This window comes from Aethina tumida, chromosome 4 (assembly GCF_024364675.1).
Source record: "Aethina tumida isolate Nest 87 chromosome 4, icAetTumi1.1, whole genome shotgun sequence".
Lineage (NCBI taxonomy): Eukaryota > Metazoa > Arthropoda > Insecta > Coleoptera > Nitidulidae > Aethina > Aethina tumida.
In genome coordinates this window covers 12,571,257-12,588,670 of record NC_065438.1, presented here as the reverse complement: position 1 = coordinate 12,588,670, position 17,414 = coordinate 12,571,257, and the positions used below count along the sequence as shown (strand labels likewise).

The following is a 17,414-nucleotide window of genomic DNA, read 5'->3' as shown; positions in this document are numbered from 1 at the left end:
ATTATTATTAATATTTTCTGAAATTGGGAATGACAGCTTCACATCTATTGTTCATACTCAAAATCTGGGTTTGAATTTCATTTTCATCCTTTAAGTACGATTAGGATGGCTCCTTAAACCTCTCCCAAGAATGTCTCAGATATGTTCTATTGGGTTAAGGTCTGGCCAGTGAGCTGGCCAGTCTACATCATTAATCCCAACCTCATCAGGATAATTTCGAACAACATTGATGGTATTACTTTATTTATGTAACATGACTGTTACATTTTGTGATTTGTTCCTTACTGAATTATAAAATTTAAACACAAATCTTAAAAGTTGTTCTGGTTGAAAAGAATTTAATCTGAATAAATTATTACAAATAATTGTCACGTTGCACGTTGCAATAAGTCTATCAATAAATGTAGATGTTACCTAATCCTCTTATTTTATCTATTATCCTTGCTTTCATAACATCCTTATTATAAACCACTTTACATAATAGGAATGAAGCGGAAAATGTTAAGGTCACTCTTGATCATCATTCATCCTTATTTTCGTAAAGGTCTCGATGATTAAAACAACAACGTATTAAAACTAAATTTATTTAAATTAAAACTCTTATTTGAACAATAAATAATTATTTAAATAATTCAATTATAAAATTAGGGGACTTGTCGTTTCAGTCATACATTCAACATACGAATATATAATATCACTAACTGAAAATATCAAATATACTTCTATCTAGTATAAAAATATAAAATAATTCATTCACTCTGGAATAATCTTACAAATCAAATAGGAAGAATCCTCCGGCAATCGAAGGTATACCGGCACGAGTTGGCAACATCACTTTGTTGATGGAGTGAACGACACCGTTTGTCGCCAAGTTGTCGCAGCTCGTCACAACGGCACGGTTGATACGAATTTGTGAGCCAGTACGACCGAATTCGTAGTGACTGTGGGACAAAGTTGGCACGAGACTGTTGAAGCCCCAGGAATGTGGTCCAACACCGGCACAGCAAAGAACCTCTGAAGAACAACAGTGAATTAGTGACGTACTTTTAAAAACATAATTTTATTACGTACCAGTTAGTACATGTCCCTTTAAGAAGTTGTTGGCCTTTTCCTTGTCCTCCAACAGTTGTTTGCGGTCGCTCTCATCCAAGGCAGCGAAAACTTCATCAGTTGGTGCCAACAAGGTGAGCGATCTGTTTTGTTGTCCCAAAAGCTCCTCAACTTCAGTTCCCTTAATGACGTCCCTTAAAGTGGAGTACTTTTCGTTTGAGTTAATCACGTCCAAGATGGATTTGGTTGGGGGCACCAGGAGGCGGTTTACTTCATGAACGGTGGATCCGCAAGCCTTTTCATCAAAGCCGATGAGTCTTGCACAGTTTACGGTTGCTCTGTTGACTACGTTTGAGAATATTGGGAGCTACAAACGAATATATTATTATATTTCCTCAAAATTCCTGAAATTGAAGCTTACAGTTGAGTACAGGTTAACCCTCAGTTCCTTCTCGCCGTCGTTGGTGATCAACCTTTCGTTGTTGCTCATGTCGCAGGACTGCAACTGGCCTTCGATAGTATGGTACCTGACGATCTCCTGGAGTTTCTCCTTGTCGTCTCCGATTTGCTCCAACAGTCTTTGAGCTTCTGGTCTTTCGAAAGCTTCATCGGCTGGTACGAAAACGGTGGCGTTAACCAAGTTGTTAATTTCATCGGTCAGTCCAGCTTTCTCGACAATGTCTTGGAATTTGGTGAAGTTCTGAGCCTTCAAAACGTTGCCGATGTAGAGTGCTAAAAAAGTCAACCATTAAATCTGCACTACGGAAAAACCATTGAACTTCCTACCAGATTCCGGAATGATGACAGTATCAATCAGATGAATTACACCGTTGGTTGCCATGATGTCAATTTCAACGATGTTAGCCTTTCCTTCGAAGATAAGATCATCTTCGGCCGTCCTCTCCATATTCAAAACGTCACCTTCAACGTTATGGGTGGTGGCATTACCGATGATTGCGGAAGAACACACAGTGTGAGCAGTGATGTGGTGCTTAATGATGCCTGGAAATTAAACGAATTAGTAAATCAGGAAACTATAAAATCACCTGTTGGTCTTACTTGGGGCGCATGCATCTCCTTTAAGGATCTTCTGCTTCTGGATTTCGTCCAGTTTAGCGAAGGCGGCGTCAGTTGGAGCGAAAACTGTGTAATGGCCGTCCAGTTTCATGTACTTCTTGATGTTGGTTTTTTCAAATACTATTAAATTAAAAAATGAAAGTTTTAGTGACAATTTTGTGAGGTGGATAAGATAACAATTACCTTGTCTGAAGTTGGTGAGTTTTGGATGTTCTTTGATGATGTCTTCAATTGTTTGAGTAGCTGGTTCAATGGTAGAGTCGATTATGTGCACGATACCGTTTTTGGCCAAGTTGTTGATCTTCTTTACTCTAGCACAGTTCACGGTCAACATTTTTTCGAAGGAGTGGGTTGGGTAGATGTTGATACGAATGGAATTGTTGTTGTTTTCGCTGTAATAATGAATGTTTATGTTAACATAAAATTCCTTCAGAACATTAAAATAACTGAACAACTATTTTCACAAAAAAAAAAGTTGCTGAATTTTACATAATTCATGAAATTATAAAGTGCAAAACGTGAACCGTTATGGCAATATTATGTTTGTTCCAAGTAACGAAATCGCCTCTGAAAAACCCGTTTACAGTAACACAAACTGCATGGATCGTCGATGCTGTTCGCACTGTTTCTTTCAGTCAGTCATTCAGCAATTAGTCAAGAGGTTCATGTTTCATTACGCACGGAACACATGCAGAAACATGATATTAGGCAACGGTATTGCATCCATCCTACCTGTAAATTAAGTCTTCGTTAGCCAGCTCCGTTAAGTCGACGAAACCGGGGGTCACATGATTCAATACGACGTCCTTTGAAGAATAGGCGTTCTTCACGGCGCGGCGTCTTCGTGCTGGATCCACATTGTTCTGAAAAGCCATTAAATTGTGCGTGTAAATTAAAGAGTTCCAAGAAACCGACGGGAAGTTTTATGGCAACAACAATGGGCTTTATTGCTGAGCCGATTGAAAATAAGGTAGTGGACATGTCATAAAGGAAACATAAATTAGCAACGGCGGTTAAATTTACTGCTCAGGCACAACAATCCATCTCAATTACCACCAGTTTTAATACACATTTTTTCTTACCAGTCCGGTCATTTCTTCTTGGTAATCAGCCAAGGCATTGTCGGTTGGAGCGAAGACAGTTAAATTTTCCTTGGCGAATTGCTCTTCCAATCCGGCGGATGCAATCAAGTTCTTGAATTCTTTTATGCTCAAGTCGTCTAGTGTTTCCAAGATCGGCTTCAGTTCCACCTGTTTGGTGCAACCAACTCCTCCGTTTTCCCTCTTGAAGCCGTAGCAACATTTGTAGACGACTGTGAAGGTCTTGAACACTCCGTGGTTGTTAATTCTGTAAATCAAATCAATAAAATTTGCATTTTTTGTTGTCATGGGCATTTAAATTAAGAATTAAACAAACATGTCATTCGTTATCCAGATGTGAATCCAATTAATTAATTTTTATAATAATAGACAATTAACATTTGCGGCATTAAAGCAGCCTTGAATCCTTCAGCATTAAATTACCGGATTATTCAATATCAAGTATGTAACGAGATTAATCAATCGATAGACCAATTATGCAATCTAGTTAATTTTGAATTAATGGAGTTTCTTGATTGGATCGTAATTATGGAGAACAACTAATGATGAACTGAACTATTGTTTACAGCAACATTGCCCAACACTTACTTGGTGACACATTCATATTTGTTTTCAGTTTCTTGACAGTTGGACAACCTAATGGTAGTTGCGAACAAGTTCAGAGGAGTTTGCTTCTCAGTGGCGTTCTTCTTATCTTCACCATCATCTTCGTCGTCATCGTCATCATCATCGGTGCTTTCGGAGCGTTCTACACACACGTTTTCACTGCAAAAAATGTACTTTTGTAAATATTTAAGTTGGTGAGTACTCAAGGTAAAACTAGTTAAGTCTAATTGGATAAAAATGGTTAAACTAACAAAGCGTCGACTTTGAAACTAAAGTGTTTATTGTTTTAGTACCTTACCACAATCACAGGCTTATTTAACGTTAATCACATCAATTAAAAGTCAGTATCTGTAGCTGCGCAATTAAGACTTAATCTTTAAATTCATCGTACTATTTCGTCAACAAACACTACAAGATATATAAAATTTATTAGAACTGTTTTAGGTTAAGTTAGGTTAGGTTAGGTTAGGTTAAGTTAGGTTAGGTTAGGCTAGGTTAGGTTATGTTAGGTTATGTTAGATTAGGTTAGGTTAAATTAGGTTAGATTGGTTTAGATTACCTTAAAAAATTAAAAACTAATTTAATAAAAAAAAGAATAAATATTTAATTTAATTTCATAAAATTTGAAATTTTAAAATTATAAAAAATTTAATTAAAATAAAAACAATTTAATTAAAAAAATATGTATATTAAAATATTTAAATTAAAATTTGAAATATTAAGCTTTTAAAATTAGAAATAATTTAAAAAATTAAATATATAATTTAAATTTAAAATAACTGAAAAAATTGAAACAAAAATGTATAGTACTGTACCACAATCAAAGACTTATTCAGCATTAATCACTTCAATTAAAAATCACTATCTGTAGTTATGTAATTAAGAATTTAAGATTGTATTTTTAAATTCCTTGTACTATCGTCAATAAACATTCCAAAATACTCAAAATTTATAAAAACAAAAAAGTTTATAGGTTATGTTGTGTTATGTTAAGTCAGGTTAGGTTAGGAGAAATAGACCATCGAGAGGAACAACGTAAGAGACATTTGTGGCATATTTAATATAAACAATATCTCAAATTTATTAGAAAAAGTGGATTTTGAAAAATTATTTTAGAAAACTTTAAACACAAAACACAAAAAATAAAAAATGAGTCAAATTCTAATATTATACATAACAAGAGACAAACTAAATAACTTTCAATAACACCATGATCTATATACTCCGAAGTTATGCCAAATAGGCAGTTCCAGAGAGTTTGTATTAGAAAAACGGAGGTGTCCATGAAGAATGTCCCCTTCATCGGAAAAAGGTTAAGTTAGGTTACATTAGATTAACTTAGACTAAAAATAAATAGGTTAAATTAGACTAGATTGGGCTAGATTACCTTAAAAAATTAAAAGTAACCAATTTTATTAAAAAAAAATAAAATATTTAATTTAAATGTATATGAATTGAAATTTTAAACTGATAAAAATACGGAGAAAATACAATTTAATTTAAAAAAAATATATAAAATATTTAATTTAAATCGATAATAATTTTAAAATTAGAAATACTTTATAAATTTAATATATAATTTAAATTTAAAAATCTCTGAAACAAAAGTGCTTATTGTTTTAGTACCATTTCATAATCAAGGGTTTATTTAACATTAATCACATCGATTAAAAATTAGTATCTGTGGCTACGTAATTAAGAATTTATGTAATTATAATTTCTATATTTAATTTACTATCAAATGCTATCAAAAAACTAAGTCATAACAACAAACCACTAATTAGACCAATTATCTCTTGTAAACATTGAATCGTCCAATTTATGCAATGACCACAACAATATTGATATTAAACTGTAAAACTGTTTAGTGTGCCGCGTCAGAATTCGTGCCCACTAATGGTCAACCACACAAACCTAGAAAAACATTTACCCATTATCATTTTTTAACACCTAAGCTATAAAAAGACAATGTTTAGCACCGCAGTTCATCGAACCGCTACGCGAATTAATCCGTCGCAACGAAAGACGATACGAAAAGTTCACAGTCCCACTTTTGCGACCTCCGCATAAAAAGAATTATTGTTCATATGCTAGAATGCACTCTTCACTAGAAAGTCGAGAAATTTTATAATTCGCACCTCGCGCCGTTCGTACGTCGTTAAATCCGAGTCAATTTTTTTATTTTCGGTTGCTTAAACAAAGTGTTTTATCAATTTCGCATGGAATGAGAACGGTTTTGTTGCCCGAGTCCCTCGCAGAATTGATCTCGTTTCTAACGTGAACAATGGACACCTTTGTCTTGTGTTTTATTAACTGAAATTACTGGTTGATAATTAGAATAATACAATTGAAGTAATACAGTTAAAAAATGTAATTAACCGTTACTGCTTCATTAATGAACTTGGGCAGAGCTAATTATAATTAGTTCTACTTAATCTTGAACTTGGCAACTACAGTTAAAATCACGCTGAAGCAATTCTTGTTTTCCTTTATAGTAGTACCGGTGCCAGTGTACTAAACCTTCGGCATATTAAAGGACCGATTTAAAGGAAACGATTTGCATTAAGTGGTGTGTCCTTAAACGATTGTATATTTGCTGAATAGATTAGATAACTGGTTGAAGTGCTCGGAATTGAGTGCAGGAACTAGAAAGACAATCGTGGGGCTTAATGAATTTAAATTAATCATCCGTTACCAACTGCGGTTCTATGCCTTGTTACCGGCAAGTTTAAGAGTTTGTACGTTCAAAAACGTTCACTTTTTAGTATCTGATAAAAGTAATTGTTGGTTTTAATGACATATTCAGGACAGGTTGCTTTATAATAATGGTTAACAAAAGCGAATGACTAAATGTGGTGGCTTACAGATAAAAGTAAACCAATAATTGCGTCAGTAAAATTTTATGTGCACAATGCTGAACTATTTTTCAATGTCAGCCCCTCATATTTCATCAAAACATCATCAATGTGTCATGGCTCTATTAGAATTCACCACGGTCTTCATTTGCCATGAGTAATAATTCAAAACAATAATTATTATTCAAATTGAAAGCCCACAGAGGCTTTGGTTGCCGGCATGATGGCAGATTGCGTCTTTGTTAGTGCAAATTTATGAATTATTCATGGTGTAATAGGCACGTTGCAGAAGTATTTTGTAAAGGCAATTGCCAAACAAAGCAACCTCTAAAACACCAAAATACATTATCTCAGAGTGAATCTTTAAATTCCTTGCACTGTTTCGTCAACAAACATTCCAAGATACGCAAAAATGATAAAAACAAGACTGTTTATTGGTTAGATTATGTTAGGTTAGGTTAGGACAAGTTAGGTTAGATAGGTTAGATTGAACTATATTTGCTTAAAAAATTAAAACTAACCAATTTTAAAAATATATATTTGAAATATTAATTTTAAAAAATTAGACGTGTTTTAAAAAAAAATAAATTTAGAATTTCATTTTAAAATATTTGAATTAAGTTTTTAATAAGTTAAAAATGAACAACTTCATTAAAAAGAATATTAAGCTCAAAAAAAATTAAAAATAATAAATTTAATTAAAAAAAAAGTATTTAATTTGAAATTATAATATTTGAATTAAGTTTAAAAAATTAAAAGTCAAAAATTTAATTGAAAAAATCTTCAAATATTTAATTTAATTCATAATATTTGAAATATTACATTTTTTAATTATATCAACAATCTAATTTAAAGAATATACTTAATTTAATTTAAAATATAAAGCTTAAAAATTAAAATTGACAACTTAATTTGAAATTAAATTTAAATATTTAATTTAAATTTAAAATATTTGAAATATTAATTTTAAATAATAAAACTAATCAGTATAATTACAAAAAATATTAAAATATTTCATTTAAATTTAAAATATTTGAAATATTTAGCCAAAAAATTATTAGTAACAATTTAATTCAATATATAAATAACATAATTTGAATTTATATTTGAAATATAATATTAATCTTAAAAAGATAAAAAAAAAAAAATTTAATTTAAAAAAATTGAAATATATAATTTAAAATTATATTTGATATATTAGGTTTTAAAAAAATAAAAATAAACAATTTGATTTAGAAATATTATTAATTGAATTATTAATTAAATATTTATATATTTAATTTAAATTTATAATTTTTGAAAAATTAAGCTTAAAAAATTAAAAATAAATAATTTAATTTGTAAAATCTTAAAATACTTAATTTAAAAGTATTAAACTTAAAAAATTTAAAATACTTTTAAATACATAAAATATTTCATTTAAAATTATATTTAGAATATTAAGTTTAAAAAAATATTTAAATTTAATTAGTAATATTTAAAATATTAAGCTTAAAAATTAAAAAATTGTCAGTTTAAATAATATTTAATTTAAATGTATAATATTTGAAATAATAAACTTAAAAGCTTTAAAATAATCAGTTTAAATAATAATAAAATATTTAATTAAGATTTCAAAAATAAGTAATTTAAGTAAATAAAATAGATGAGGATAAAACTGTGAGATTTAATTCAATAATTATTAAGAAGAATTAAATATATATTAACAAATTACCCACACAATCAACTTATAAATTATTAAGAAATTCTATAATAAATGTCTATAAAAAAATATTTGATTTGTATTATAATGATGTATTAGAAATAATTAAATTAATAACTCTTTCGAAACATTCCGATCCGTTTAAAAATAGTAATATTCAGTAATTTTACATTATTTTACGTTATTAAGTAATTATTGTCTTAAAAACAATAATGATATTTTTCTTCTGTCTTTAAATAGTTAACTCTTGAATGTCCTTGATAATTATAAGAATTATAAAAAATTGAGATTAACATGAAGTGATCTAATCCAACCTATCTAATTAAGCTAAAATTTTTCCATGAAACAGAAACGTAACTAATATTAAATAGAAAATTAATCAATCAATATTTTTTTAATGAAATGTAGAGCGCCTTATCTAACATCGTTCACGAAACAGCAATTCTAGTGAACAGTAAACCCACCGTCTGATTAACTGCGTACCGTACTGTAAGTTTCATGTCTAATTCATCATTAAAATCGTCGTAAATTGGCGTAACACGAAAGCAAAAACCGCTACAGTTCCAGTGAGAGGGTGACTCGAACTCTCGCGGCGTCTTTCTCTCGGTTTGTGGGTCGTCATATTAACAATTCGTTTCCGTGCAATCTCCCGAAAAGTGTCACACGAACGTACTGTGGGCGGATTTCTTGTGCTAACACCCGTAAATACGGATCACGTCTCGGGGCAGTTCATTACGAATCCACCAGAATTGCTCGTTATCCGTGCGGTAATTAGAAATTATCCTTGTTATTAATTTGCTATTACATAAAGCCACGTTTCATGCGATGGTATTATTGAAACTGGTTTTGTGTGAGCGATGCTCCACTTTACAATTCTATTGGGTTTGCGTCGATGATCATTATAGTCGAGCGTGATTGAGCGGTAGTGTACGAGGAAGTCGAGAAGATGTCGGTTTGGTAATATTAAGTTATTATAAAATGCGGAAGTTTTCGCACACAAAGAACCGTTAAGTTACACCAAAAGAAAACTGTTCTTTGTACCGATTAATGATGCAGGTGTCTGGTTCAACGGTCCACTAAGCAGTGTTTTTATTATTTGTTTGTTTAAAACTTACCCTTTCCACCATGGCTTCACGTCGGGGCCGAAGAAGCCGCCGAAGCCGAGAACGCCGGTGTTTGGTGGCCTGGGTCTCAATCCGAAGCCGCTCAAGTCGAAGTCGGCCCTGTCGAAGCCTCCGAAGTTGAAGTTGGGAGCGAAGCCGTTGGCGTCCACGTCCACCACTCCGTTGGGGAAGCCTGGGTTGAACCCTTCAACAAAATTTTTTGGTTATCTTTTTTAGACCTGGCTGACTGGAGGTTTAATTATTGTACCTGGTAATGTTGGTTTGGAGGCGTGAGGTTTCGGCTTTAGTACCGGGGTTTGGTCGCTTCCTGAGCCGACGGGGTCTTTGTAATCGGGGCTGAGTGGTTCTCTGTCTTTTTCACTTAGAACTTCGGCCTCCGGATTTATGGCCACCCTTGGTTGGGCGAAGATCTGCGGTCTGTTGAAGTTGTCTGGGTCGGCGAAGCTGTTGAAGAAGTCGCTGGAAAAAATGCAAACAATCAACTTTGTGTTATCACTTTTGTATTAGGTTAAAGAAAAGTTATTTTTATAAATGTAAAGATATCCCTATATTTAATAGTGGTTATGTCTTCTTCTACTTCTTCGAAGTTTGGCGCAACATTGAGGCATTAATTGTATCAAGCGGAGGATCAACTCTTGGGCTACATTGTTCCATTCTCTCTGAAGCTGCTGAGCTAGTTCTTGAAGGCTATATGCAGGTTCCAGATGTCTTATACGTCGCCTTAAAATGTCCCAAAGATGTTCTATTAGATTCATATGGAGCCACTCCATAACCTGCAAATTATGCTCATCAAAGAAACTTTGAAGAACTCTGGCAGTGTGTTGTGTTGCATTATCTTGTTGTTGGTCCATACTGATCAGGAAAGGAAACACGGTAACACAGGCCAACATTGCCAAGACATATTAATACAGATTTTCCTCCAAAAGCTCTTCTCTCAGCCACAGTTGTATTCAAATATCTTCCTCTTCGTCGTCTAAAGACTCTCTGTCGTGCCCCATTTGATTTTAAACAAAACCTGGACTTATCTGTAAAGAGAATCTAACTCCATTGGTTTATGTTCCAGATAATGTTTTCATTAGCGAAGAATTCTTCTTGTTCTCCCGTTTCTAGTTAATTCATCATCATCAGATGCACGTCTTGAATATAAATTGACTTCATGAAGTCTGTTACGTACGTTTTGAGTAGATAAATGTGTCTCTGTAGCCATAATATCGATCTTCTTGATGAGTAGTTAGTCTCTGATAAACAGTATATGGTCTCCTAAAACTGATACTATTTCTCTGCACTACAAAGGTGAGAAAATTGTTATATTTTCTTTGGTAAAAATGAAAATACAAGTCAAATGGCTGAAATTGTCAATGTAGTTTGTAATCCTGATACTGTAACAACTACAGTGACTTGCCAAAAACTCTGAGAGCTTGGTTGAGAAGTTTTGATGTATCCAAAGTATAATCCGAAGATGGCTCCAAACGATTATCATTTTTTTTTAAATTGCAAAACTTTCTTAGTGATAAGAAATTGGTATCAAGAGAAAACGATTATTAAAGTTTGCCAATAAATTCCAAGACTGTGAAGCTACTTATAAAATGACAACAAATTCCTCAAACTAATTGAATCTTGTTGTGCTACAGATGTTGATAATGATGCTACACAATTGAATAAGAAGTATTTGGTAATAAGTTTAAATAAAATTAATTAATGTTGTGTAATTTATTTTTAAATTACATCCAATTACATAAATAGTTCATTCCCATCTAAAAAGTACATCCGGAAACAGTATTTCATAATAACAACAATCCATCTCCGTGTCGAAACTTTGACCTGGCAAAAATATTTCTAAACCAGTTGGACAAGCGACCAATTTATGGACGTGGAACATAAAAGCATTGTCTTCAAAATGTCAAAATTAAAATAATTCATTACCTCCTTATTTAATGTCAATGATGCTTCTAATGACCCGATTATACATCGCAATAAAATTAATTCAACACCTCAAAAACAAAACGAAAAAAGAAACCACCAAAATCAGTCTGTATGGATGAACACAATTTACTTGTTGAACGCTTTACGATTTCCATTTCACAAAGAAACGCATATCAGTAAACGCTTCTTCAATTAATTGTGCAACGCCTCACCTTTCCAATGACCTTTTTACAAACAAATTAAATCAATTGAAGCAATATGTAGACCACGTCCCCGTATTTATAGAAAGTCTTCCGATATTTTTTTAATTTCGGATTGATAACAATTTCTTTTTAGAGTTTTTATTTTTAAATTATTATATTGGCGTGCCAGTGCAAGATGTAATTTATTTTCTTCTCCGTTAGGTTACAGGTTTCTAATACGCATACACGTCAAACGCAAATTAACTACAACAACACAAAGAGAAACCTGACTGGACATGGAATTGTAAATATTAATACAGCAGATACACAAATAGATAGTTAAATGTGTGGTTCACAAAAGAAAGCTGGAAGATAATTATAATTGTTGCAAAGTGTGTTATTTTTAACCGAACAGCCTTGTTAGACATTTCAAGACCTAAAAATTGGGCACCCTTTGATGAATTGGATTCCATCGAGACAAACCGAGTCGGTTAATGGTCTCTTTCACCTTGAATGAGAAGATGCCACCGGAAAGTGCTCAACAATGGCACACATTTTACAAACAATTAGAAAGGAACGTTACATTTGCATGACAACAAAAACGCAAAACAACCAGACCATTTCTGCGATATCGTTATGGATTTAAGATTAATATCCACTTTAAAATATAGTTCTAAATAAAAGATGTTGCCAAGGTGAAACGTACATCAAACAGAAACACAATGGCGAAACAGCGATGTATTTTCCGTGCTGGTGATTTTAACACCCTTTTGTCTAAACGCAGGGAAATGAATCATTCATTCAGATTTATGGGAGAGTCATACACCAAAACCTTTTTGTGATCGTGTTGTCAGCGCAAAAAGGAAATAATTTGACTATATCAGTGTCTTATCTCATGAATCAATAAATGGATCTGCTTTTTGAAAGAACTTAGAATTAGAACTTATTTAGAATACTAACAAATCACAGTCATATAACATTTTCTATTTATATTTTTTTAGTAATAAAGTTTAGATCAATGTTTATGACTTAATATATTAGTGTATTCAATTCATATTGAAATCTATGACAACATATAGGACATATTTGAGTAAAATAAGAAAGAAAAACTTTTTTATTCAATAAATGGTAACTTTCTACATGAACGTTTTTAGGTAACATTTACACTAAAAAAACTCCTAAAAATTTCAAGATAATATATTTTTTGAATAAATTTTAAACCTTAATTTAACTTAAGATTTCAATTTTTCATTGTAAATTTATTTTTCTCAAAATTTAGGTAAAAATATCACAAATTATATAGATTTGGAAAGCATTTTTTTTCCAACATTGTAAAAATGTATGACTTCTATTTGAAATAAAAATGTTGGATATATTAACTCAAAATTTAGTTAAAGATATCACAAATTATATATATTTTAAAGAGTATAACTCTTTTCCCACATCTTAAAGGCAAATTCATTAATGGCTTCCATTTAATATAAAAAGTTGCACATATTATCTCAAAATTTAGCTAAAAATATCACAAATTCTATTTTTGGGAAGCATAATTCTTTCCCAACATTTTAAAGAAAGATACATTTATGATTTCAATTTGAAATAAAATGATGGCAAATATTATCTCAAAATTTTAAGAGAATATATTTTTTAAAGGAAAATAGCTGATATTATGTAAAAAATTGCCTGAAAAGTCAAGCTCTGTATACTTAAGTCAGTTCTTCGCAGTCTGATTTTAGATTTATAAAGGTAAACTTAATTTAGAGAAATGATACTCTGATTTATCCTAGGAGCAAAAAAATATATAAAAAATCACAAATTAATGTTTGTTTTGTTTTATTTTAATAGTACTGAATAAATGTTGCTGATATTCATCAGTGATTCACTACGGATAATTATACAATTATAAGCAGATTATTAAGATTCCAATATAATAATAATTACTACATCCGAATACAAATTAACATTAACTCACTACATTTAACAATGTCATTGTTTTTATTTTAATTATTCATATTACTTTATTATAATCATTAATTTTTGTGCTCTAGAATAAGTTTTATAGATATTTATAAACAAGAACGTTGAATTTATTAAATCAATTGTATGGCAACAAAATTTTTAATTAATAAACTAATTATTTAATTAAAATATTAAAAAAAAATATGCAAATGTCAAAATTTATAAATTTTTAAATTATTCATTAATAATATTAAAATATGAATTATTCAAAATTAATTTGATTTAATCGAATTTTCTAGACCCACATATTGTATGTAATAGGATAATAAATAAATATATTGTTCTACAACAGCATTAATGAATAGGAATTTGCCAATTACATAAATAAAAATTTCTAGGTACTGATTATAAAAATTAAATATAAACAAATAATATCATTTTACATGTTACTGGATACAAACTATATCTACAAACATAATACATATTGTATTACATTTTTATGTTGATTAATATTTTTTCAAATAAAATTATATATTCTTATGTTTACCATATCAGCAGCATTGATGCAACTAATGTCATTGTCATTGTTTATAAACAATAACAAGAGCTCAGTGACATACAGATTATTGGCAAGGTTCACATTATTTACAAACATTGATAAACCATGCAGGAAAAATCGTTTTAACATTAAATGGAAAATATATAAATTTAATAATTAATTGGTTATCAGAAATTTAAATAAATATTATATAAGAATATAAAAATAACTTAATCCTAATCCTAGAATTGAATTTTATAACTTTTTTATTTATTTGAAATTTACGATTTAAGTCAATTGATAAATTTATAGAAAATTCTAGATATGTACCTTAAAATTAGAATAAATTTAATCTGTTTGCCTCTAGCAAATATTTACATATGTTAGGATCATTATTTTAGAATATTTTTAACAATATTTGGTTAAAAAATTAAAACTTCCTGAACCTTGGAGTATGTCATTGATTTTTTTTTTTTAAACTAAATACAATGTTTACCATTTCGAAGCCGTAGTATGTAGTTATAGACAGAATTTTCCTTTTTTCGGCTCAAAATCAAAACCCCATAGAATAATTTTTTAAGCAGAAATCATATTAATATTTTTTTTATAAAAAATGTAAGTACGCCACTGTATTAAACGCACCCTGAATTAGTTATATACTAAATTTCATAAAAAAATTATTATTATTCATAATTTTGTGGAAAAATTAAAAAGCTTGTTCTTTTTATGAATTTATTATTTTATATGGTACAAAAATTAAAAATAGCACCAATTATCTTATTTTTCAAGAAGTATATATTAAATAATATCAATTATTTTTGAAAAATAAGATAATTTGTGCTATTTTTAACGTTTATTTCATTGAATTAACACAATAAATTCCTTAGAAAAATATGATTTTTATTTTTTCCAAAGAATTATGAATACACATATTTTTTATGAAAATTGATATATATCTATTTCAGAAGATGCTTAATCCAGTGGTGTAGTTGGATTTTCTATTAAAAATTTCAATTTTCATGTCTAAAAAATTTTCCAGGCCTTGATCCAAAATATGTGACGTTTTGTTTATAAGTACTTGTTTTCATGCTTTACAATTGAAAAAAGTTTGATAAATTGAGACAAAAAATATATATTTTTTTGGGTGTCCGACTTTCAAATGAGTACACTATATATAAGAAAACTATTTATTTTGTTCAATTTAAAGGTGTAATTTAATTAACTATACCATCATCATCAGCATCATTATAAAATTGATACAAATCTATTGCAAAATTAAAGTATATTTAGATATGAACTACATCATGTAATTGCTTCTGGTCCTGCATTCGACAACAAGCACAACAACCATCTTCCTGATTACATTCCTGACACCATCAACCAAATACCATTCAAATATATCAAAAAAAATTCTAGAATTTTCTACAAACGATAATATAAAAAGCGTCATCCACGACCTACCTGTAGACATCGCAGTGCGCCCCCAAAACAAGGAAACCACACAAAACGAATGCTTTGCCAAGCATGGTTGGTATGAATCGATACGGCACTCTCCACAAGCGCTGCTGTTTGCTCGAATGCGAACGCGATCACGAACTGTCCGACCGTCAGCGCCTCCGCCAAATATATAAACACCGGGCGCCCGACGTTGGTGGGGCCCGTCGCCGATGACACTCCGTCGACGTTATCCACCGTTAGGTCGACTTATTTTTTCCTTTTTGTTCCTTTTCGTCATCTCGTTCGGTGGTGTTTTTGTCGTTCCGCAGGTTCTGCCGTAACCGCGGACGACTTTTCAGTTTTCGGTCGAGAGTACCAACGTAAACGAAAGTCGTGCCGCCCACGCGACCGAACGATCTGGAAAGCTTGTTTGTGGATAAATTGGTACCTCAATTTTGGTGTCGCGCTTAATTGTTTATACGTTTAGAGGCGATTTTCTAGAAAGTGTTTCTAAAAATAAAACTGCAAAATGCCGGTTCGTTTCGGAAATCATATGCTATCAATTAACATCAATACATCGATAATTTCTTTTTAGTCTCTCTTATTTAAATATTGGATAAGTGCCAGTTTTTTATTGATGTAAATAATGGCTGTTTTATTTTCAACAATTTTATTGTTAATTATATTATTTAATGCATATCTTACCTAACTACATAGCAAACTAAGTTTACATAATCTAGGACGACTTGATATTGACCAGAAATAATGATGTTAATAGTATTAATTTCATAAAAACGTTAAAATATAATTAAACTACATTTAATAAATAATAATAATGTCTAAAGATATTATTGTTATTTGGGTTATAATAAGATTAATTCAACTAATATAAAAATAATTTAAATTTAATGAATGTCACTAAGTTTATACATTTTTTTTATGTACAGTTAAGGATTTTTTCTTACAATATAATTTATATATATGTTAAATATGTCATAATTTAAGCTTAAGTATATAATATTAAATTTAATAATTGTTGCTAAAATGATCAATTTTAAATGAACAATTAACCTTCATAATTCACATTATAATAAGGCATAAATCAGATGTTTATCATCAGTTTTAATATCAACCTTTGTTGTCAAAACCTGATAAAGTATATTGACTGTGTGACTGAACTATAACTAATTTGTAGAAAAAGTGAAACGTACTTCCTCTTTAATAAGAAATATCATATAAATTTCAAAGAATGCTGAATATTTTTGCATCGATAATCTGTAACATAGCCTCAATTAATAACAAATACACCAAAAAAAAATTATCAACTTATAATTTTAAAAGAAATTGTTACAGAATATGACCTATATTATCTGAAACAGTTATAAATTTTCTTCACACATCTCTCATTTTCAAATTTAAAAACTGTCAACTAAATAATGAACATTTTTTATTATTAAATTAGTTAAATTAAACGAATATTAATAATTATCCATAATTAATATTATAGACAAAGATTTTCCCATAAAATTGTTACTTTGTTTTATTGGTAATTTGTAATAAAATCTTAATTAATCACAAATATACTCAAAAATTTAGAAGCTTCTAATTCTAAAAGAAATTGTTACTGAATTGTTACTGAATATGACCCATATATTTGAAATTTTATAACAATTTTTCATATATCTTTAAAACTTAAAAACTGTGTATCAAATAATAATAAAAAATTAATAATAAATCAATATTTCATTATAAAAAATTTCCTATAAAATTTTTATTTTGTTTTATTGTTAATTTGTAGCACAGCCTCAATTAATAACAGATACACTCAAAATTTTTAGCAACTTCTAATTTTAAAACAAAC

General features: G+C 30.0%; 1 protein-coding gene across 1 annotated transcript; it reads right to left on the bottom strand.

Moving 5' to 3' along the window:
• Window positions 1-568: 568 nt before the first annotated feature.
• LOC109602522 (transforming growth factor-beta-induced protein ig-h3) lies at window positions 569-15,729 on the bottom strand. Its single transcript, XM_020018921.2, has 12 exons — window positions 15,578-15,729; window positions 9,762-9,973; window positions 9,506-9,698; window positions 3,816-3,992; window positions 3,210-3,474; window positions 2,860-2,990; window positions 2,311-2,519; window positions 2,110-2,247; window positions 1,837-2,052; window positions 1,472-1,782; window positions 1,072-1,417; window positions 569-1,014 (listed from the first exon to the last, which is right to left on the bottom strand). Exons 1-12 carry the CDS (start codon window positions 15,640-15,642, stop codon window positions 770-772), a joined length of 2,508 nt encoding a protein of 835 aa, XP_019874480.1. The 5' UTR covers window positions 15,643-15,729; the 3' UTR covers window positions 569-769.
• Window positions 15,730-17,414: the final 1,685 nt, after the last annotated feature.

Excerpts from the sequence above, each read along its gene's own strand:
- LOC109602522 (XM_020018921.2), bottom strand. The coding sequence starts at position 15,642 with ATGCTTGGCAAAGCATTCGTTTTGTGTGGTTTCCTTGTTTTGGGGGCG. Across the intron at positions 9,974-15,577 it reads GCGCACTGCGATGTCTACAG|CGACTTCTTCAACAGCTTCG; the intron begins GTAGGTCGTGGA and ends CATTTTTTCCAG. Across the intron at positions 1,783-1,836 it reads TGTCATCATTCCGGAATCTG|CACTCTACATCGGCAACGTT; the intron begins GTAGGAAGTTCA and ends TGACTTTTTTAG.